The following is a 23493-nucleotide window of genomic DNA, read 5'->3' on the forward strand; positions in this document are numbered from 1 at the left end:
ATTTTTCCTTTCTTTGCTTCCTGACACATACATTATATCAAGTAGATGCCCCATATCTACTTATATGGTAGCTATACACATCCATTTTTCATGTTTTTGCTCATTTGATCTTCTCCCTCTACTCAATTTTACTTACTCAAATCCCCCCATGACTCTAGATCTATATTCTGAATGTATCACCTTTTCAGCCACTATTAACCTTTCCTAGTTATACTGAAACCTTCATCCCTTTCAACATTTGAGGCTGGCTCTGTCCTAGACCCTGTGCTAATCAGGACACTCAGTAGCTGTCCCAGCCATTTCTAAAACTGTTTCAGTTTTACCACCGAGATTATACTATGTGTGCACGGATGCTCAATTGCTCAGTTGTGTCTGACTCTGCGACTCTATGGACTGTAGCCCACCAGGCTCCTCTGTCCATGGGATTTTCCTGGAAAGAATACTGGAGTGAGTTGCCAAAATGAGGTTAAAAGAGTTTAATGTTGAATATGCTGAAACAACTGTTAACTGGGATGCAAATTAACCTACATTCTCTCCGCCTACCAAAGGATATTACAATCTTCTAGGTAAAGAGAATAAAAAGGCTTTAAGTCTAGTAGAGATGACAGAAATAAAAAGGAACAGTGGAGAAACAGAACTGGATAAGCAGTTATTTTAAAAAGATGAAATAATAACAACCCATATTTTCTGATCCCATACAAAGCAAGGTACGAATGATGTTTAACCCTCTTAGAACTCCTATGCAGCAGGCATCTATTGAAAGGCATCTATTATTATGTTCCAAATATAATACATGCTGAAGTGTAGAAAGATTAAGTAAACTTTGCAAGTTTTCAAACTTTTTAGACGGCTGAGCAAAGATCTGAGCTTGATTTGTGTGAATGTGAAGAAGAGATTTAAAGGCAGGGCTGAGGTCCTAGGTAAGTGGGAAGCTAGTGATGCCTTTAGAAATGTTAGCCATTCCCAGAAAAACAAGGTTTTGCAAGGATAGTAAGGTAGGTTTCAGCTGTGCTTAGTTTGACATGCTGGCAGGATATCGAAGGAAGCATCAATGGCCAGATCTGTGGGTTTGGGGCTCAAACAGGAGATGGATGATTCATGTTGAATGAGAGCATGACTAGGTAAGAGTAAACCCTGGGAAGAATGGAAAATACAGCAGAATTAACAAGGAAATTACAATAAAAAGTAGAGAATAGGAATTCATCAACTTGCATATATGCTCATTTACTCCTCACAACAATCCCTTGACATAATATCCCCAGTTCGTAAATGACTAAGTTTTAGGAAATTAAGTAATTTGACTAATTCCATTCCACCAATATGGGACCAAGACCAGTATAAACCAAATTTACAACTCTTTCCACTAGTTTTTCATACTGCTTTTTTCCAATATACATTCATTCACTACCATTAAAGGTATAAGATAGAAGGTTGATGACTATTTATCAGAGATAGCCAAGTTTGTGTTGGGGACTTGGAGGATTAGAGAATTAGTGGGAATAAATAAACAACATTATTTTCCATCCCATACCATGAACAGTGAAAATTGATAACTATACAGTTTTCTCCTAAACAGCATTTAACTCAGATTCCTTCTCAACCCAGCATTCCAGGCAGCTGCTAGTAAACAACATGCTAGATAAAACCATCTTAGATTATACGATTGAAATAGGATCCAGAAGAATCAATTCATCCTTGTCCTGAATAATATTTGATTTGCATACTTTAAACTGTCAGAATACTCTAAGATAGCTGGTAAAGGACATCCATTTGAAGAGTAACATCATAAATTAGAAACTTGCGAAAAATACATCCAAGGGTCTTGGTAAGTGGCAAATGGAAGCGGCAGTTAGAAAGCAAATATAGTTCAGTTAAAGTGTTAGTCACTTAGTCGTGTCTGACTCTTTGCGATCCCATGGACTATAGCCTGCCAGGTTCCTCTGTCCATGGAATTCTCCAGGCAAGACTATTTGAGTGGGTAGCCATTCCTTTCTCCAGGGGATTTTCCCAACTGAGGGATCGAACTGGGGTCTCCTTGCTTTGCAGGTGGAATGTTTACCATCTGAGCCACCAGGGAAGCCCATAGTTCAGTTAAGGTGAATGCAAAATGTGTCTAGATCTTAAAAAAAAATGCACTAATACAAACTGGGGAATGGCTTGGCTTAGAAAGTTGGCAGAAAAAGATTTAAGGGTCACAGTGGACGGTGAGTCAAGGCAAAATCCTGTGCTCTTTAGAGAAGCAAGCATTACAGAAAAATGCATAAACATCAGAACCCAGAAGTATTCTCTGGGAATTCTCCCAAACTCAGACTCTGCTTGATGCCCTGCCCCAAATCGAGACAGGCGGTTTACCTCCTTCTGCGTGTATGTGCTCAGTTGTGTCTGACTCTTTGCAGCCCCATGTGCTGTAGCTCACCAGGCTTCTCTGTCCATGGGATTTTCCAGGCAAGAATACTAGAGTGGGTTGCTATGCCCTCCTCCAGCGGATCTTCCCCACCCAGGAATCAAACCCGCATTTCTTGGATCTCCTGTGTTGGCAGGCAGATTCTTTACGACTAGCCCACCTGGGAAGCCCACTGCACTGTACCAACACACCCTCAGCCACTCCCACACTCCCAATCAGCATTCTACCAAAATACTCCCATGCTCAGAAGTCCTCTAGGACTCCCCTTTGTTCAAGATAAAATTCAAAATCCTATTCTTTCCAAACAGGTGCCTCACTCAGTTTACAACTTGTATTTTTGTTGTGAGCTGCTTACGACTGCCATCCTCAATATCTGAACTTCAGCCAGGCTCTTGTGCTCAGCCTCCCTTGGACACAAGAGGTACTCGTTGGCATATATATCTTGTTCCTACAATGTTCCATCTCAAACGATCTCCCTATTCGAACATGTTTTTCACCCGCCTCTCCTATATGTTTTGCTCCTCAGGAAGCATTCCCTTGCACAACAGCTAAAACAGGATATGTTTCCTATCATTTCAGGGCCTATAATAATACTTATATTTACAAATTCAATTTTATTTCTTTGGTTACTTTACATGTTTCTTTATATTACTTTGTAATGTGCATTTTTTTCATCCCCAACTAGACTATAAACATTTGTTTCTATCACCTCCCACTCCCAATTTGCCCATTTCTTTAAAACATAAGATTTAAATAGTTCATTTGATGAACCTATAGACATAGCTAGGGGAAAATCACAGACTGCATTCGAAACTCAGCTCCACCTCTTAATACCTGAATTATATAAGGGAAGTAGACCTGAAAGAGGCATTAGAAGGTACCTTGTAACATATTTTAATAAAGTCAATTCAGAATTTCCCTGGTGGTCTAGTGGTTAAGAATCTGCCCTGCAATGCAGGAGACATGGGTTCAATCACTAGTTGGGAACTCAGATCCCACATGACTAAATCTTGATTGATTGTATAGTTCCATAGAGAGAAAAACAGTAAACAAACTAGAGTCCATGCATTGCATGATGCAATGAATAAGATCCTGCATGCCACAGTTAAGACCCAACACAGCCAAATAAATATATTTTTTAAAAGCTTTAAAAATAAAGTCAATTCAACTCAGTAAGAATTTACTCAAGATCCATGTGGTTCTCTCATGTCAAACCACTTTTAAAGGTTAAAATAATTGAAGGCCAGGCTTAGAGAACAAATATCACAAAAAGGTATTTAAAATGTTAGTGTGGGGGCTGAGATAATCACCAGAAGTAACTTGGCATCTAAATACACAACTTCTGAACTTGGTTAAGAACATCTTACCAAGTAGAAAAGACACTTGGCTTATTGAACAAGCTCAAATCATAGTTGACCCTCAGTACAAACGCACATTTTCTAGATTCTCTGGATACCATGAAGTTCTCAGAGGATTCAATATTCCGACTGTATTCAAATGTAACTGGTAAGTCAGAAAGTCCTGATTCCATGATGCCTGTTCCTCCATAGACTCATATTTTACTATTAAGCCTTCCCCCTTCACTGAGGGATAAACACTCCCAAGTTGCCCTCCACCTCCAGAAACAGACATATGTTTGACATGTGTGTTGTTGAAGACACTGTCTGCTGTACTACTCCTTGCTCTCGATAGGATTTCCCACTTGAGAAATCTGTTTAGTGTTTACCTTCTCATGGAACTAGAATATTCCCCTTACTGTGAGAATTATTAGTTTCCTTAATTCTACAATGTAAGTCTCACCCGCTATGCACACCTTAATGTGTCTGAAGGTGAAGTATACATACATGCCCTGTGTGTGTCATGTATAAGTGTGTGAATATGCATATACATTTATATATACATGAACGGAGAAGGTGATGGCACCCCACTCCAGTACTCTTGCCTGGAAAACCCCATGGACAGAGGAACCTGGTGGGCTGCAGTCCATGGGGTCGTGAAGAGTTGGACATGACTGAGCGACTTCACTTTCACTTTTCACTTTCATGCACTGGAGAAGGAAATGGCAACCCACTCCAGTGTTCTTGCCTGGAGAATCCCAGGATGGGGGAGCCTGATGGGCTGCCGTCTCTGGGGTCGCACAGAGTTGGACACGACTGAAGCGACTTCACAGCATGTGGGCATGTGTATATATTCATGTGTTTGTGTGTATGTTTGGGTATATATGTGCTGTATGTATATACATATGTGTACATGTGGTGATTTTCTCTCCAAAAGCTGTTATTAAATTGACACTATATTTTATAAGCAACCATTTATTTTTAATTAAGATAGAATCATAGTCATGTTTTCCCACTACCTGGTAGGAAATCCAATGTCAAATTTTTGGCCCAGTTATTTCACCCAACACGTATTCGTATGGCCCATTCTCCTTGTCAGTCCTGAGCTCTTATTCTAAGTTTTTCCTAGTTCTGATCTTTAAAAATTTGTCTTGTTTTAGCATGTTATCAAATACTTTTTACATCAAGTTATCATTAAATCCTTTGAGTAACAGGCAGGCTGTAGGTTATGACACCAATTATTAACGTCTCTGTACTTACACCAGTTCAAATAATTTTACTCATTTCCAAAGTCCTTAAAAATAAGAAAATAAGCCTGCTACACAGAATATTAGGTCCAAATATTACACAAACAAGTCAACTGTAAAGCAGAATCTACTGCCCTTAACATTTTGAGTTTAAACTGGAATCAAGTTTGCCACCTGAACTTTGCCCCCCTCTGCAGCACAAAGTAATTTTGTCATCTTAACCACTTCTGTACGATGACAACATGAACCACGCTGGGATTTGAGTAGAACTCTGTCATCATTTCCATGAAAATGTTTTCTTTCTGCGTCCTAATCCTGGAGGAGATCCATGAGTCCAGCTGAAGGTCAATCCAGTAGCTGGAGTATTTACAGGAAATCTCACCGAGCGACCCGCCTGTGCTCTTTTTATCAACACCATTTAAAGAGCCCAGAGAGGTGTCTCCTGAGGAAAATAAGTTGTTCCAAGAAACCATTAGGGGATTTATACTTGAGACTCCCTTATCTCATAAGGAAAAAAAAAAAGTCTCCTGTAAGAAGGAGAAAAAAAGAAAATCTACCACTGACACCATGTGTGTCCTATTAAAGTTGTTTTTATTTTAGAGTGTTGTAAAAATTGTTTTATATATTTTACATTAAGATCAGAGTAGCTTACTGCTGGGTAGAATTCATAAAAGAAAGCCTCCTCCAAAACGTTCCTATCCTTGCCTTGTTACACATAGACCTTCAGTGGCATACGTAGTTGAGAAATCCTTTTTACGAGCTCCCATAAAAGAGACTAGTACATGTTGCTCCAGACTCTAATTACATGGGGCTCATAGAGATTCCAGACGGGAAGCTGCAGAGAATGGCACAGAGGTGTGGGTTCACTCACTCGCTCCCTGACCCCTCAGGCAAGCAAGCCTGGCCCCAGGACAGGCTCAAAATGCAGCTGGGAGAAGAGGCTGTCTTAAATCCCCTCCCTCACTCCATGTGAGGGGCGCTGGTCATGCCCCTGAATTTCTGTGTCTGAGTCCAAGGCTGCACTGCATCTTGCCCTCTCTGGACTTTGCATGAGCTCCCGTGCACAGCACACCAGGCCCCACTTTTCTGCTCCCCCATTCCTCAGACCCTTACCTTCTGAAATGTGAGAACTGAAAAATCTGAAGAAAAAAAAAATCATTGCCCCCCACACCCAGACAAAAAGCCCAGACAAGGAAGAATAAAAACCACCACCACTACCCACCACCAGGTGCATAACCAGGTGCCATTGGTTATCCCCTACCCTTTTCCAGAAATAAGTTTAAAAAATGTGAAGATAGTGTGTGGGGGTGGGGACAGCAGCGAGAGGAGATACACCCCAAGACACAGCCTGAAGGCTCATTGTTAATACAAATGAAGCAGGACTTACAGATACTTTACTGAGAGAAATGTTTGGGAAGCAGGTGAATCTTTGTTAAATGTCAATTTTATATGATAAGCATACATTTACATTTAAGAAGTGGCTGCTTATGAGTGACCTCCCCAACTCATAATCAAAATAAACATTACCATTTGCTGCCGTGTGTCCAGAGTACTCGGGAAATAGTATAATTTTCTTAAGGCGACTAACACAAATCACTGATTTTAAAAGAAACAGTTTAGCTTAGCAAACAAAGGGGCAAAAAGAATTCCGTTTTCTAGATGCTCTCTTCTTCATATAAAAATGTCAATATCTACATTCTTGACAATTCTGAAAGTTTCAAAAGAAAAGAGGTTTTTCTCTTATCCTCTCTCCTCCAAACTACTTTTGAGGTTGGCATGTATAAAACAGACCACATAAATTGCAACTCAAATGTAAACAAAATGTACAGAAATAAAGAACATATGTCTAAAGCATATTTTCTTGACCCCATCTACTGAAAATGTGCTTATTTCCTGCTCTTGGTTTAATCCATCACAATCTACAATCATCTTTGGTTATAGCATCTAATACCTAATCCACATGTTGCTGTCAGTTTATACACAGAAAACAAAAACTAAAGAGGTCTTATTAATATTGCCTTTAAAAAGTAGATGTTTACAAGAGATTGTGGTTCTAGCTTGCTAAATAGTATTTTCTTTTAGATCCTATCAAGTTAAAAGCCAGAGCTTCCCCAGTGGCTCAGCAGTTAAGAATCTTCCTGTAATTCAGGAGATGTGGGTTTGATCCCTGGTGTGGGAAGATGCCCTGGAGAAGGAAATGGCAACTCACTCCAGTGTTCTTGCCTGGGAAATCCAATGGACAGAGGAGCCTGGTGGGCTTCCGTCCATGGGGTTGCAAAAGAGTCAGACACCACTTAGTGACTAAAGAACAACAAAGTTAAAAGCCACTTAAAATCACAAAGTAGATGCTGGTCAAATAATGTCACATAAGAGGAGGAGTGAGTTATTTTCAAGTTGAAATCCTAAGAAGTAGCAGTTTTTATATTTAAATTTTAGTACAGTCCTGAGAAAATATGACCTAGGGCTTAAAGCTTGGAGAAGGCAATGGCACCCCACTCCAGTACTCTTGCCTGGAAAATCCCATGGACGGAGGAGCCTGGAAGGCTGCAGTCCATGGGGTCACTGAGGGTCAGACACGACTGAGCGACTTCACTTTCACTTTTCATTTTCATGCACTGGAGAAGGAAATGGCAACCCACTCCAGTGTTCTTGCCTGGAGAATCCCAGGGACGGGGGAGCCTGGTGGGCTGCCGTTTCTGGGATCGTACAGAGTCGGACACGACTGAAGTGACTTAGCAGCAGCAGGGCTTAAAGAACTGCTCCATTTGTTACTAACAGCTGCAGTATGGTACGCTGAGGCTGCCTTGAGCAAAAAAGACAGAAGGCCATCTGTGCATCTGTCCAAGCATTACCTAATTACTTTAACCATCTGATTGCTTAGATGTGTCAGAAAGAGAGAAGCCATTCCAGGCACCGAGCTACTAGAAGTGGGGCTGGGTTCAGATCCAGGGCTCCTGGGCAGGCCAGGGAGCAAAGGGTTAGAGCAGAGTGCTCGGCATGGTTCTGTGGGGACAGCCTCAATGGGAGGGCGACCTTGAAAGACTAAGGATGGAAAGAACAATCTTGCACTCGCACTTCCCCCCCCAACAAACGGAGGGCCAATGATACTAGAATTACGGAAGAAGATGGCCTTCTCCTGTAAGGTAGGAATGGCAAAGCCAGTGACTCAACACTTGGCATTTATAAAATGACCTTTGAGGTATGCTTCACTAGCTATCTCAAGCGGGAAGATGTTAGGAGGTGATAGTGATGGCAGAGTGTCATGTTTTTAAGAAACATTTAGTAAAACAAAAATAAAATGATGCATTGAGGTGGAAGGAGAAATAGTTTAAAGTCAGCTACTTTGATGTTAGACAACTATGGGTTTATCTTTGCATTTTATAATAAGGAACAAGGAAAAGGTACAAGTAAACACGAGCTTCCCACTCTTGGCTTTACCATTAATAACTTGCTACATCTCTGTGGCCCAGGAAAAGAATCCTAGATCTCAGTCCCTTGCTCTTCTCTAATAGGTAATGGGAGAATCAATGATGTTCAAAAAACACAGCCATTGAGTCAAGAGCTTTAAAAAAAAAAAAGAAGAAGAAAATTTCCCTTAGGTCTTCAAAAGATCTCCTTCATTCAGATTTGTGATCAAATGTTACTCCCTCAATTTCCCTGAACACCCGACATAATACACCCCCAATCCAATCTTTCACTTGCTCCTTATCCTGCTTTGCTTTTCTTCACACGACTCCCACCTCCACATGAAATAAAGCACTCATCTACTTCTCTAATGCCATGATATCCACTAGGAAAAACACTGTTGGAACTGTGTACTGATGATTTGTACACAGCACTGCTCAATAAACACCTGATGAATAAACTGAAGTTCGTTGTCATGGGGCTTTACAGATAGGACAGACTATTTTAGGTTGAGGTGGCATTGGGCCATCTTGTGAAAAACTACTGTCCCCTCCAAATGACATTCCCCCCACCATATGTGAATGTCTCCCAACTTTGCAGCTGAGCAGCCATGATTTTGTTCTTCCATTTGTCACTTAAATATACTAGCATATTCATATTTTTCTATTAATATATTGCCTAATAATACAGCATAGTTCAGACTTTAAATTTATTCCATTTAAAGATGCAGGTTATATATGAATAGGATAACTTGGTCCCAACATGATGAATTCTATTAGTGTGCTCAGGGTGGGAGGGGGAGAAATGAAGACAGTTATATCTGCTAGGGGCCAAGTCTTCATTTTTAGTAGTCTGTTCTTTTATCTCTTGCTTCTTACACTCATTGTTCAATTTTTTCCCTCTAACTCACTGTCATCCTTTCCCTTTTTCCCATTATCTATGATCCCCCCTCCTCCTGCTCTCTTTCTCCGTATCTCCCACTAACTAAACTATAAGTCATTTGAAGACTTTATGAGAATCTTGCTCAGTCTTTGAGAGTCTTTGAAAAGGAAGGAGGAGAGAGGAAGAGTGTGAACTACCAGATGGAAAAGGCTGCGCGAATGCCCAGTTGTAGCTACTGGAAAAGTGTTCAGTTCTTGGTCATAAAACAATCTTCCTGGGCTTACGATTCTCTTCCTCACCCTTCACATGACAACCACAAAATATATTCATATTATTTTTGGTAATTAGTCTTAGAATCATTGGATTTTAGAACTGGACTGGATCTTCAAGATTGCCTACCCCAATACCCTCAATTTAAAATAGGAAATAGAGGCCAGGAGAGGTTAAGTGACTTGCCAAGGATCATAGAATTAATGAGCTGACAGGGTGCAGAGACCCAGATCGTCTGATCACCAGACCAGAATCCTGAAGAAGGAATGTCAGAGGAGTGCAAGGAACTCTACAGATTACATCATCAGAAATGAAGGAGAAGATAACTGATCAAGAAAAGTTTGCAAATGGATGCTTACTTCATGTCATATATCAGTCCATGACTTAAGATATCTTCAAATATCCTTTCATTGTTTTCGAGCAAATAAGCATTGATAGTTAAGGAGAAATAGGCTAAAGTATTACATTGTTGTTTTTAAATCTTACAGCCATTTATTGTTTCATTTGTAATAGTTTTTAGTGTAATATCTTATATATTTACTTAGGACTACTCCATTTCGCTGACCTCTAACTTATGCCTTCCAGTAATGAAAAGCAGCTGATTTTAATGTGTCTGTGCTCTAGTGTGAAGGAGGTTAAGGCTGCGTTTGTGTGCAATCAGGTTAAGACTGGCTCCAACAGGAGGAAAATCCATACATATGTTGAAAAGATCTGAAAAATGCCTGTATTCCCAACCTGATTACGACTTACATTTTTGCATGGTTTGTCAAAGCAGATCACTGAAATCAAGTCAAGATGTAAAATGGGATAAAGTGGTTTTCTTCTCCATTCTTCCATTAATCACCGTGACCTACAGAAGAAAGGAACCTTTTCCTCTCTCACCTGAGGCAAGGTGGGATACTCCACTGAAAGTTATGCCAATTTTTATCAATTGGTGCTCAAGTTCCAAAATTAATTTTCTAGTTTTCGTTTCCTTCATTTGTAAATAGAAGTTATTTTATTGCAGAGTCATTTTTCATTTCTATCAATTTTATGTTCCTTTTTTTATAAAACAGAAAACAAATTCCAGTATAACTTTTAAACCTAATAACTTTAAAGGTTACTTAAAATTTTAATTCATTAAGCTGAATATGTTGATACAGGGACTAGAGCAATAGCTTATCTCTGCAAATGTCTATCCTAATAAATAATATTTGGCAAAACCTAAATGTAAATTAAGTAAGAGTTCATTACTGGTTCACTTGTCAAAGAAAATATTAACAGATGATACATAAACTTTTGTTTTGACATGATTTTAATTGCTGACAGTGTCAGGTTATATCTCTTAAGACAGTACATTGCTTTTGGAAGCATAAAAAAAAACGCAATAAGCATTATAGGTTAAAAATCTAGCTGTTACCTACAAAATTCTCAGCAAGACCAGGGCTAAGTCAAAATAGTTTCTGAGGGGAGGGGGGCATGCTGGTTCTTGTTACACATAAGCATGTTTGTTATAGGAGCATTTTCAGGTTAATTTTTGCTATTAACGTAAACCACAATTGGGGGACCATGTTGCTGGAAGAGGAGTGGGGGTAGTTATATAAACAATATACAACAAAGAAAGCCTTTATTCCCAATACCTGAATACATCGGGTTTGTTTTTAGGCACAAGGTTGCAGGTTAAATGCTCTCAGCTATCCAAGAAGTGGCTTATTAGTTTTGTAAGAAAATATTTTCTTATATTTTGACTGAAAAATACCCAGTTTAACTGAACAAAACCATCCTTGTTAGTGCAAAGCAGACCCAAAAAAACTTTGTTTCAAAGACTCAGCAAGGAAAAGCAAAACTAATTCAAGAGGAAAAGCTGCCTTCCTAATAGTAGCTTCTGAATCTGGATCTAATAGTTCTCAAAAAGCCGACTGGAGTCTTCAAGTCTTAAAACTTTTGTCTTCCTCCATGGATCACAGACATTCTCTATGAGGCAGCAGAATATGGATATAAATCCATTCTAAGCAGATACATATTCTTCTCTGGGCTACAGCCACAAAGCTGAAAGCTATGCCCCAACAGCAAGAATGAAGGCAAACGAAAGTTTTGATTGTTTCATAGGGCAATTTTCTACATGCAACTTTCTTTTTTTGCTCTTCTATTTTGTGCACTAGAAAAATCCTAACTTCATTTTTGGCAATGTGGCATCCGCTAGTGATAAAATAAACAGTAACAAGAGATTATGCTTTCAGAAGCACAGCATCAGCGCTAAGAACGGCATTTCAACATACTGACTCGGCTCCAGCCAGCACCTGAGCTATGTACACTTCTCCCAATTTATAAGTGGACCTAATCCTGTTATTACAGAATAATTACTGCAAATCAGCACAATTACTACAAAGACACAAATAAACATACACATACTAGTAGCTGTTTTCCACAAATTATTATCAAAACAGAGAACCAGCTAATTGTGGCAACATTAAGACAATGTTTATTCCTCCCAGTGTTTGGGCAAGTTTATTTTAAGTTGTCATCTTCAACTAGTAGTGATACAGATGATTTTACGGATTCCATAAACTTTTCTAATCTAAACTCTTCTCAACTGAAAGTTGGCTGCTTCTCTTAGAGCAACATCTGCAAAGGCCTGATTTCATAAGAACTGGCTTTTATGGTACATTAGTGAAAGAAAGAAAAAGAAAAACACTGACACACACATACACACACTTTTAGAAATCTCGTTTTAAAAGTTGATTTGTGAAGTTGTCTTCCAAATTACTTTCAAGGTATCATGAAATTAAACAGTCATTTTATATTCTTCACAGTTTAAGCATTTGTCTCTAAGGAAGTTCGATGTGGAATTTTACCCTCTTGCCAATGTTATTATCAGATTTCCTTCTTGGATAAATATTCTTTATTGGGAGCAAGGGGGGTTAGGGAGGAGGAAAATCCAGAAAGCACATAGTCCACAATAGGGATTATCTGAACTCACCTCCTGGACAATGCCTCATGGCCATCTTACATCTCCTGGATTCAGCAATGGTCGGACATGGTATCGTGTCTTTTGCTGGCTTTTTAACAATTTGCCGTGTTCTGGTTTCCAGACCCCACTTAAATCCACATGTGCGGTTATTTCTGCTACAAGTTCCCCATTCACTCCAGTGGCCAACCTCACATCCTTCTAATAGAGAAAAAACAAACACAGATAACAATTTGGTATACATTTCTCCATCGTTACAAAATTTATATAGCAGTATTTCTCTACTCCTTCACTTTCAGATACCAAAAATTAAGCTGTACAGCCCACAAGACCTATATACACCTTTTGGGAAATTTTGGCATTATGGAGTTACAAGTAGTAGTAAAAAACTGCCACTTAAGAAATTTAAGAACTATTACTTTCTTTTTGTCCTGGTTCCTTTTTTGATGAGATGCCAACTGGTCCATTCTAAAGACATTGAGTATATATATTATCTTCAAAAGGTTCAACAGCTAAAACCTACAGTAAAATATACTGTTTTCATACCATGAAGAGGAGACAAAATTTTACAGGTAAATTCTCCATGCCCCCACTGAATTTCACAAGTGTGTTAGTTTTAGTTAGAAGTAAATATTAATACTTCATGAAAAGGATACGGAGTGTTTTTGCATTTTCTGATTATCTCATTTCCTTTAATAGGTGTCTGAAAACCACAGTAGGTATTTATTCCCTAAATTGATGCTATAGTTTAAAAAGTAAACAAATATCAGATATTTGAAAATGTATGTTTTCCCAGGTATGTAAAAACTTTTAGCATTCTTTTTTAACTTCATATAATGAAAAAGTAGGCTACTCTGCAACTCCCCTGGGATAAAAAGAACAAAAATATACAGAGTTAAGCCTCATCAAATTTACCATTAAAAGCCCCTAGTGTAATAGCAGAGGAGGACTCAGGCACAGAATCCACACACAATGAATATTTCTTCATCCAGATCTCATAAGGCGTCATAGTGACTCTTAGGTTTTTCAAAGCTATTTAAGATTTTTATCCAGGGGAATGCATAGGACTGCTGTTAATTTGTTAGGACTACTGTTAATATGTTAATGCTTAAAAGTTTCCTAAGAACTTCCTCTGGACTTCTGTAATTGATTTGGGTCTTACCTCTCAAAAACAAATCCAACATTTTGAATGTGCTCTTTGGTGACTTTTCTATATTTCTCAATAGAGTGTTGCTTATATGCATGTATTAATTCACACATATATAGGAACATAAGCACACATTTCTCCAAAAATCTCTCATTTAAATGTGTTCTCTGCAAGCTTTCAAATATAGTTACAGACTACTTTGGTATTTATGCAGGAAAGAAGTTCTCAACTGAAGTCTCCATTTTAAAAAGATGGAAAGTCTCATTCATAATACATTGCTCTGTTGTACACCATATCAGATATAAAACATGGCAAATAAAATTCAGGCATGGTGGGGGTGGTGAAGATGCCATTACACTTGATTAGATTCAGCCATTTATCAAAATGTGGGTACTGACAGAGCTTTACATTTTAGTCAGTGGCATTAAAAAATGCCAAAAGGTTTTTTAAACACAACCCCCCAAAAAATTGGTAAAACTATGTATTCCTAATTATTATTTACAAATAGCATATATGTGCAGATTAAATTATGCATTCTACGTACCTAAGTTTAGGAAAATTGTTTTAATGCACTTTGCAACATGCAGTCAATCATCAACAAAGTATATGTGGCACAAAAAAAAAATCTCTTCCTAATTGATTTTTTTTAATACAAATATGTGGCTAAGCAAGAAGATACAAAATTAATACACATAATGAAAATGATAGACTAACTAACCACATGACACTGCTTAAACAGTTTCTTCTAAACAAAATGTTCTTCTCTAACAGTTACTAATAAGATAGTTAAGAAATGGATATATTCCATAGATCATAAAAACATTATTCTCAGCATTTCAGTAGTTTAACCTAATGTTCTATCAGCAAATTTTGTAGCAAAATATAATTTATGATACTACCCAATGGCAGAATGACTAAAGAACTCAATAACATACAACTTCAATAATTTTCGGTTCTAATTAATAACATGAGAACCAATTCGTTTTTAGGATGAATACATCCAGCATGCATTTTTTTTCCCCCAAGAAACAGGTGTTAAAATAAAGGTGGAAATTTGAAAGTTACATGAAACACTACTCACCCACACATTCCATGGTTTCATCTAATGGTGCAAAACCATCTGGACATTCCTCAAAGCAACGGCCTCTATGCAAATAAAAGCCTACTTTGCACTTGGTACAAAAGTCTTTGCTAAAGCAAGAATCACAGTTTTCTATTCTGCATCCTAAAAACAATTTTAAAGAGAAAGAAAATTTCAGTCAAACAATTTACTGGTTTTGCAAGTAAAACTTTCATAAACTCACCAGTTAGCTCAATTGGAATTCTAGTGGTCAGAGAAATATGTGTTTAGCTCATTAGTTTCCTGATGCCATCTCCTTCTACATCACTCCTACCTCTTCCAACAGCTCACCACATCAATAAGCTGAGACAAAATTGCAGCCCGGGGCCCTAGGCAGCATGAGACCCTTCAGAAATTTTTGCAGCTCTAAATGGGATTAAAATGAAGGTTAAAAAGAAAAATATCCCCACTACAAATGACATTGCTGCTGGGATTGTAGTCTGTTCTGCTCTTCCAAAGACGTACTATGAAAAATGCAATGGAAACAATCTAATCAGTCTCTTTTGTTCCAAGACAGTAAATTAAAATTCTGTAATGCATTTGCTTTCATCAGCGAGCGTCAACCAGGAAGGGGACTTTAGGTCATTTTTTGGAAGACCCACAATGTGCCACACATTTCCACTTCACAACAATCCATCAGGGTGAGTGGTAGTACCCCTATTTTGCAAATAAGAAGCCTGAGACTAAGTCAAGAAGTTGGTAGTGGCTGAGTTGGTGCTGAGGGTCCCTACACAGACTGCCTTCTAAATCTATTCTCTATAACACATTAACTGCATTTCGTTGGAAACAGTTGATGAAAGAGAAGTGCTTTCACGTCTGCCAGGTATGGTTTTGACCTTGACTCCCAGCTCTGACCTTCCCAGTTCTTGACTTTGAACAGCTATTTATACAGGCCTCTCTGAGTCTCTATTTCCTCTGTATAAAACAGGGGTGTCACTAACTTTGTAAGGCTGTTGTGAGGATTTGAAATAACACATGTAAATTGACTAGCTTATAATTGGTGGTCTGCACCAGTGGATTAGAAACATATATTTTTCCATCAAACCATTCACATTACAACAAGGTATAAAGAGAAGCAATAATTTAGACTTGTACTCAAGATCAGATTCCCTGGTATGCCAGTAACATCTGGGCCAGAGGTATGTATAGGTGAAAATGTATAGGTGAAAATAAATAGACTCTAAACTACTCTTCAAGGAGAAGGAAGGAAAGGTTGGAGAACTGGTTAATTGAAAGGTGAGGTTTTCAACAGATTACAGTACATTATTACTTGTAACAGATTTAATTGCTGGCAATTAACAGCACATAAAGCTCTATGAAAACTCCCTGGCAACACTTTTACTCATTTAACAAGCCTCTGAGTAACTGTATTTGGTGATTTAATGATTCAGAAAAGCTTTCAAATTTAGTTTCTGCAACCAAAGATATAATTGAATAAAAAATGTAACCAAAACATGAAATCACTGAATTCCAAAATTTTAAAAATTAAGAAGGCAAAGCCAAAATGTGGACTATAAACACTAAAAAAAAAAGCTTCTGTTAAAACAATTACAATATAAATAATGACAGTTTCTAGACTTATAAAAAGACAGTGGCAACTCATCACCTTTTAATTTTGAGTCTAAACGGGACTTTATGTATTAAATGACCACCCTGAACCAGCTAATTCAACTTCTAAAATCTTACCCAAATTTACAACTGGAAAACCAACTATGTGTGGGTGAAAGTGTATAGTCAAATTATACTATTGCTCTTTTAGGGGAGGATGGTGGGCATAGAAGAACAATTTATCACCCTATAAAATGTTCATCTGTAGTCTTAAATGCTGTAACCTATATTTTAATAGAACAGTGACCTATTGCTGGTCAGTAGCTTCTTAACCATGGTCAAAATATATGACCATCCTGTCCACAAATTGTTGGCTTTCTTGCTACATTTTTTTTTTAAAGCAAGCTGCCTTTCTTGTTAGCAGTATTATTTTCCAAGAAGTAATGATAAACATTCCAAAGTATAAAAGAGAACTAAAGAGTGAAGAGAACAACGCATTATATTTTTAAAAAGAGAAGACTGTACACTTCATAAATCAGCTTGTTATCTATAAGAGCTGATTTTAACCTGGTCTGCACCAACAAGCCTTGTGGCCAAAAAGTTATAACAGTATGCATTTGGAAATAATTTTACAAGATCCTTTCCTGATCATTACTGTTACCTGTAGGTCCCTTTCCTCATTTCATTCCATGCTCCTAATACCAGTGCATAGAATGATAGGTATTCCAGAAATTCCACATTCTCTCTAAAGTCCCTTTTCCAGGTGTAAATCTGGCTAAAAGAAAGTTTAATTATTTGTTTTCAAATTTAAGTACAGTAAAATATTGATGCATTCAAATTGTAAAACACTTACACCATGAAAAAGCACAAGGTGAATTATAAGCAATGACTGAGAATAAGCTCTAAGCCACATCATTAAATGAAAAAGGCAAATGCAGGGTATATAGAATACGATGCAATAAAACCACGACATGAGTGTATGTGTGTCTGTATGGAGTAGCCTAGAGAAGTTAATTTGGGAATGGGAATGTGGAATTTTGAAATGTTAAAAGTTATATTTCTGAGCTATGAATCTTTTAATTGTAATATATTTATGTACTAAAAGTATAACAAAAGTGATTTTTCAATACATACTTGTGACCTACTTAAATATACAGAAAATACCACTATATTAACATTCCAAATGAAATTCTTTTGATTTTTTACCAGGCAAGACTGAATAAAAATATATTATCCTATGCCAATTATTTTTTTCAGATTTGGGAGCATGAAATTATACCCCTTATAAAGTGAAAGTGAAGTCGTTCAGTCATGTCTGACTCTCTGCGTCCCCATGGACTGTAGCCCACCAGGCTCCTCCATCCATGGAATTTTCCAGGCAAGAGTACTGGAGTGCCATTTCCTTCTAAAGAGGATCTTTCCCACCCAGGGATCAAACCCAGGCCTCCCGCATTGCAGACAGGTGCTTTTACCATCTGAGCCACGAGGGCAGCTATATACGACAGGGACCTACAGGTAACAGTAACAACGATCAGGAAAGGGTCTTGTATATGATAATGGTAAACCTGCCTTAGCCTTCCAAATAATCATTTGACCATCTCTTGCCAGTATCCTTTGTTTTCACATGTTCGGTGGTGCTTTCCAAATCATTAGGAAAATAGCTAAACATTGTTTATTCATTGAAGCATTTAAATAATACATTTGATTTGTGGTAAAGAATCCACCCTTAAGGCAGAAAGTGAAGAGGAACTAAAAAGCCTCTTGATGAAAGTGAAAGAGGAGAGTGAAAAAGTTGGCTTAAAGCTCAACATTCAGAAAATGAACATCATGGCATCTGGTCCCATCACTTCATGGCAAATAGATGAGGAAACAGTGTCAGACTTTATTTTGGGGGGGGGGGGCTTCAAAATCACTGCAGATGGTGATTGCAGCCATGAAATTAAAAGACGCTTACTCCTTGGAAGAAAGTTATGACCAACCTAGCTAGCATATTAAAAAGCAGAGATATTACTTTGCCAACAAAGGTCCATCTAGTCAAGGCTATGGTTTTTCCAGTAGTCATGTATGGATGTGAGAGTTGGACTGTGAAGAAAAATGAGTGCTGAAGAATTGATTTTTGAACTGTGGTGTTGGAGAAGACTGTTGAGAGTCCCTTGGACTGCAAGGAGATCCAACCAGTCCATCCTAAAGGAGATCAGTCCTGGGTGTTTATGCAACTCCAGTACTTTGGCCACCTCATGAGAAGAGTTAACTCATTGGAAAAGACCCTGATGCTAGGAAGGATTGGGGGCAGGAGGAGAAGGGGACGACAGAGGGTGAGATGGCTGGAGGGCATCACCGACTCGATGGACGTGAGTTTGAGTGAACTCCGGAAGTTGCTGATGGACAGGAAGGCCTGGCATGCTGTGATTCATGGGGTCACAAAGAATTGGACATGACTGAGCGAGTGAACTGAACTGAAAGAATCCACCTGCAATGAGGGAGATACAGGCTTAGTTCGTAGGTCCAGAAGATCCCCTGGAGAAGGGAATGGCAACCAACTCCAGCATGCTTGCCTGGAGAATCCCATGGACAGAGGAGCCTGGCAGGCTACAGTCCATGAGTTGCAAAAAGTTGCACATGACTGAGGGACTACAGCCTTTGCTATAACTACAGGCTTCCCTGGTGGCTAAGATGTTGAATAATCTTCCTGCAGTGTAGCAGATTGGGTTCAATTCCTGGGTAGGGGAAATCCTGTGGAGAAGGAAATGGTTACCTACTCCAGTATCCTTGCCTGGAGAATTCCGTGGACAGAGGACCTTGGCAGGCTGCAGTCCATGAGGAAACAAAGAGCTGGGCATGACTGAATAACTAACACTTTCACTTTTCACTTTTGATTGGTGCCAAGTTATAATGGTTCCAAATCGGGAAAGGAGTACATCAAGGCTGTATATTGTCACCCTGCTCATTTAACTTATATGCAGAATATCATGAGAAATGCTGGGCTGGAAGAAGCACAAGCTGGAATCAAGATTGCCAAGAGAAACATCAATAACCTCAGATAAGCAGATGACACCACCCTTATGGCAGAAAGCAAAGAACTAAACAGCCTCTTGATGAAAGTGAAAGAGGAGAGTGAAAAAGTTGGCTTAAAACTCAACATTCAGAAAACTAAGATCAAGGCATCTGGTCCCATCACTTCATGGCAAATAGATAGGAAACAGTGGAAACAGTGACAGGCTTGGGGGGCTCCAAAATCACAGCAAATGGTGACTGCAGCCATGAAATTAAAAGATGCTTATTCCTTGGAAGAAAAGTTATGACCAACCTAGGCAGCATATTAAAAAGCAGAGACATTACTTTACCAACAAAGGTCCATCTAGTCAAAGCTATGGTTTTTCCAGTAGTCATATATGGATGTGAGAGTTGGACCATAAACAAAGCTGAGCACCAAAGAATTGATGCTTTTGAACTGTGGTGTTGGAAAAGACTGTTGAGAGTCCCTTGGACTGCAAGGAGATCCAACCAGTCCATCCTAAAGGAGATCAGTCCTGAGTGCTCATTCGAAGGACTGATGCTGAAGCTAAAACTCCAATACTTTGGCCTCCTGATATGAAGAACTGACTCACTTGAAAAGACTCTGTTGCTGGGAAAGATTGAAGGCGGGAGGAGAAGGGGACAACAGAGGATGAGATGTTTGGATGGCATCATCGACTCAATGGATATGAGTTTGAGTTAGCTCTAGGAGTTGGTGATGGTATGGAAGCGTGGCATGCTGCAGTCCATGGGGTTGCAAAGAGTCAGACATGACTGAGCTGAACTGAACTGAAGTTGTAATGTGATCCAAAGCTCCTCTGACCTTCATACCTTCCTGTTCTCAGTCCCTTGTTGCCATAACATAAAACCAAAGCAGGCCACCTACACACTGAGCAACCTGAACTGACACAAGTAATTTAATCATGAACACCTTGGAATTAAAAGTTTTTTTAAAGCTAACAACTGCATAAAACCACCTACCTGCCAGTATGCTTCCTGACAGACTTCAGCCCCTGAAAGCCTTTGCTCCCTGGCTTCAGGTCCAACCACAACCCATTGCCCAATTCAGCCACTTCTCTTGAAACTGAAGAGAGTTCTAGAAAACCACCATTTGTGCAGCCTCATAGATCTGTCCTTTCCCCTCCAGCCAGAAGCCTGTCCCCAAAATTCTTAAGCTTTAAACAACTAATATTCACATCAACTCTATTAACTCATTTTTATACAAAGGTATATTTGTATATAAAAGTAAAACATCCTCATTACAAATAAAAATTCAAAACAATACAGAAGCTTTAACAGAAAATACAGAAATATTCTTTCTTACCTGAATGACACACCATGTCTACTCCCCAGAAATAGCTACTGTATTAAAACATCAGGAAAATCTTTATGTCCATTTTATAAACAAGTGAGTTTCAAAATACCAATGGGATCATTCAGTACACTGGTAAGCTTTATAAAACTTCATACTGCCTAAGAAAATAGGTTTATCAAACTTGACTAAACATAGGTCTTGTCTATAAAAATCTGGGCTTTAAGTCCCTGTTCAGAAATACAAGACCCTGCTTTATCCAATGTACATGTTTCTAAATTACAATGCCTCCTCAAAAATGTAATCCACTGAATGAGGACTGCCAGTGTCAGTTTAAGTAAAATACTGTCCAAGTAAAACTGTGTCCAAATGCTAACTGATAGGGCTGTCATTTGGCAAGGGAGGCTCGCTCCAGCCAAGAAACAGAAAAATAGCCCTGGTATCCCTTCTGTCCTCCCACAGGATCCATACTGGCTCCATTGTAACAGTTTTCAAATTATACTCTAGTTCAGTTCAAACATTCTCAAAAAATGGCAGTATGTGCCAGGTATTGTGCCATTTTATGAGAACATAAAATTATAATACTCGTTCCCTGTCCTGAAGGTGCAAAAGCTAAGGAGAAAGGGCCATGTGGCACTTTCAGGGCATTGCAACATAACTTAAGAGATATTAGAAGCATGTGCTGGGTACATTAGAGGCAGAGAAGAAAGATCCATTTCTCTTCTGCTATTACAAACTTGATTTTTTTTTCAATCTGTGAATTCCTTGTTTCTAACACAGTGCCGGACACATGGTTGAGTTTTAGAGCTTGCCAAGAGAATGCCATTTAAAAACTCAATTCCTTTATATTTAAAGACTCATTTGAATGTTTAATATGAGATGGCTTGCACATGCACTGTAAATATCTTTAATATAGAAAGAAAAACTATGGTTGCTAGTAAAAGACTACAGATCATATTGGAGGAACAAATAGTCCAACATCTGAAAACTATTATAATGAGAATGTAAATATGGAAGTGTGGCAGGTCATAGGAACTATGGAAGTTGGAACCTGTGCTGAGAAGGTGTGAGATAGAGGGGAGAGAAGAATCCAAAGAGGGCAACCCCATCTATAAAACATACTGGAGATGGTTCCCATGGTGTGTGATGGTCCCTGAGGCGAGAATGAACTGCAGGTTAGATGGAGGGAGTCACTTGAGCTTAGATGAATGTGGGTGGGGAATTTCACCTCTTCGTTTGTTTAAGTTTCAAAAAAGGAGGTAAATTGTAAACTATCTCTACTTTGAGTGGTTTTAAGTGTTTGAGTAACAAATGAAGAAAAATGAAGTTCAAGATTAGGTCTTTATCTAACTAGATGTAAAAGGTCCCCATAGACTGAGCATGGCTGTTTTATTCCCTGGCTTCAACAGATAAGGGCCCCTTGGGGCCAGACATCATGATGGTAGCTGGTGTATGTGTGCTAAATTGCTTCAGTTGTGTCCAACTCTTTGCAACCTAGAGGCATAGATAAAAAAGCAAAGTTCCTGCACTACAGGATCTTCTGTCTACTAATAGAAAAGGTACCCAGACAGGCAACAAGAAAATAATGTAGCTATGCTAAAGTTTATACAGGGTGAGCTGGGGAGAGCTTATTTTCAGCTAACCAGGTGGTGCTAGAATTAAAGAACTTGCCTGCCAATGCAGGAGACATAAGAGATGCAGGTTCAGTCCCTGGGTCAGGACGATCCCCTGGAGGAGGGCATGGCAACCCACTCTAGTATTCTTGCCAGGAAAATCCCATGGACAGAGGAGCCTGGCAGGCTATGGTCCATAGGGTCACGAGAAGTCAGACACAACTGTAGCAACTTAGCATGCATGCATACAAGCTTCTTGAAAGCAGGAAGAGAGTGGAGGTAAGGAAAAACCACTGAGAGGCTCATACTCTAAGAGCTAACAGCCACGGAAAAAGGAGTTACAATGAATCAACAGAACCAACAAACGGGGTGGACGAGAAGGTGATCCCCCTCCCTCTCCTCTTCCTTTGGTGCCTCACGACTCAAGGCCTTGACACAGTGAGAGGGTTTTATTATCTCCCCAGCAAAACCTAGATGACAAAAACCATCTCTTATTTGAATATCACTGTGTGGCTAATAATATAAACAGAAAAATGAAAACCTTAAATAAAAAAAAAATCAACCTTTGCTCAACTCAACTGTGGAAATGTAATTTGTATTTCTATAGGTTTCAATCAATTATTGGAGAAAGGAAGGAATTGGTGAGGTAGAGAGGACCTCAGACACACACTGAGGAGTCTGTTATTTCTTGGTCAGCAGGGCTGTGGGCCTCAGGCTCCTCAGTACGTTGTGAATATCTGATTGCGTATGGTTCTCTAATCATCCTTTAGTGTTGGCACCTCCATTCAGAACCTGGCAGACACACCCACGCAGAAACAGGGCACGGGGGGTAAGGGCATTCAGTCTTCAGGTTGCCCTTGCAAGGATCAAAGAACAGCAAGTCAACCCCTGGAAAACTAGAAGCTTCTCGGCTCAGTGTACGCTCAACTTTGAACAGAAATTAAAGGAACAGGTTGTTCCAAAAGACATTTGAAATTAGACTGTAAGCAGTTGTTTCACATGGAAACTACCAGACTGTGCAACTTCATATGAGGTTTCTTAAAATTGTTTAAATATTTTTAGGCTTCTCTAACAACTTCAAATACTGCTGTTTAACATTCCTTCTCAAAACATGCAATGGTTTATAAATATCCCTAAATAAAGTTTTTCAGCTTTATGTTACCCAAGTCATTCCTCTGCAATGTGTACTATTGCAGTAATCCCATTAGAGTAGGGGCTGATGAAAACTTATGACTTAAAATCTAAA

At 38.9% G+C, this 23493-nt stretch overlaps 1 protein-coding gene across 1 annotated transcript in view; it reads right to left on the bottom strand.

Annotated features, from left to right (window-relative positions):
• RSPO2 (R-spondin 2) overlaps positions 1-23493 on the bottom strand; it is a 178772-nt gene that overhangs the window by 44816 nt on the left and 110463 nt on the right. The window contains exons 4-5 of the mRNA XM_005689159.3: positions 14721-14864; positions 12505-12693 (exon numbers count right to left, since the gene is read on the bottom strand). Of these exons, the coding sequence (XP_005689216.1) occupies positions 12505-12693; positions 14721-14864 (333 nt within the window). The remainder of the gene's footprint in view (positions 1-12504; positions 12694-14720; positions 14865-23493) is intronic.

Source organism: Capra hircus, chromosome 14 (assembly GCF_001704415.2).
Source record: "Capra hircus breed San Clemente chromosome 14, ASM170441v1, whole genome shotgun sequence".
NCBI lineage: Eukaryota > Metazoa > Chordata > Mammalia > Artiodactyla > Bovidae > Capra > Capra hircus.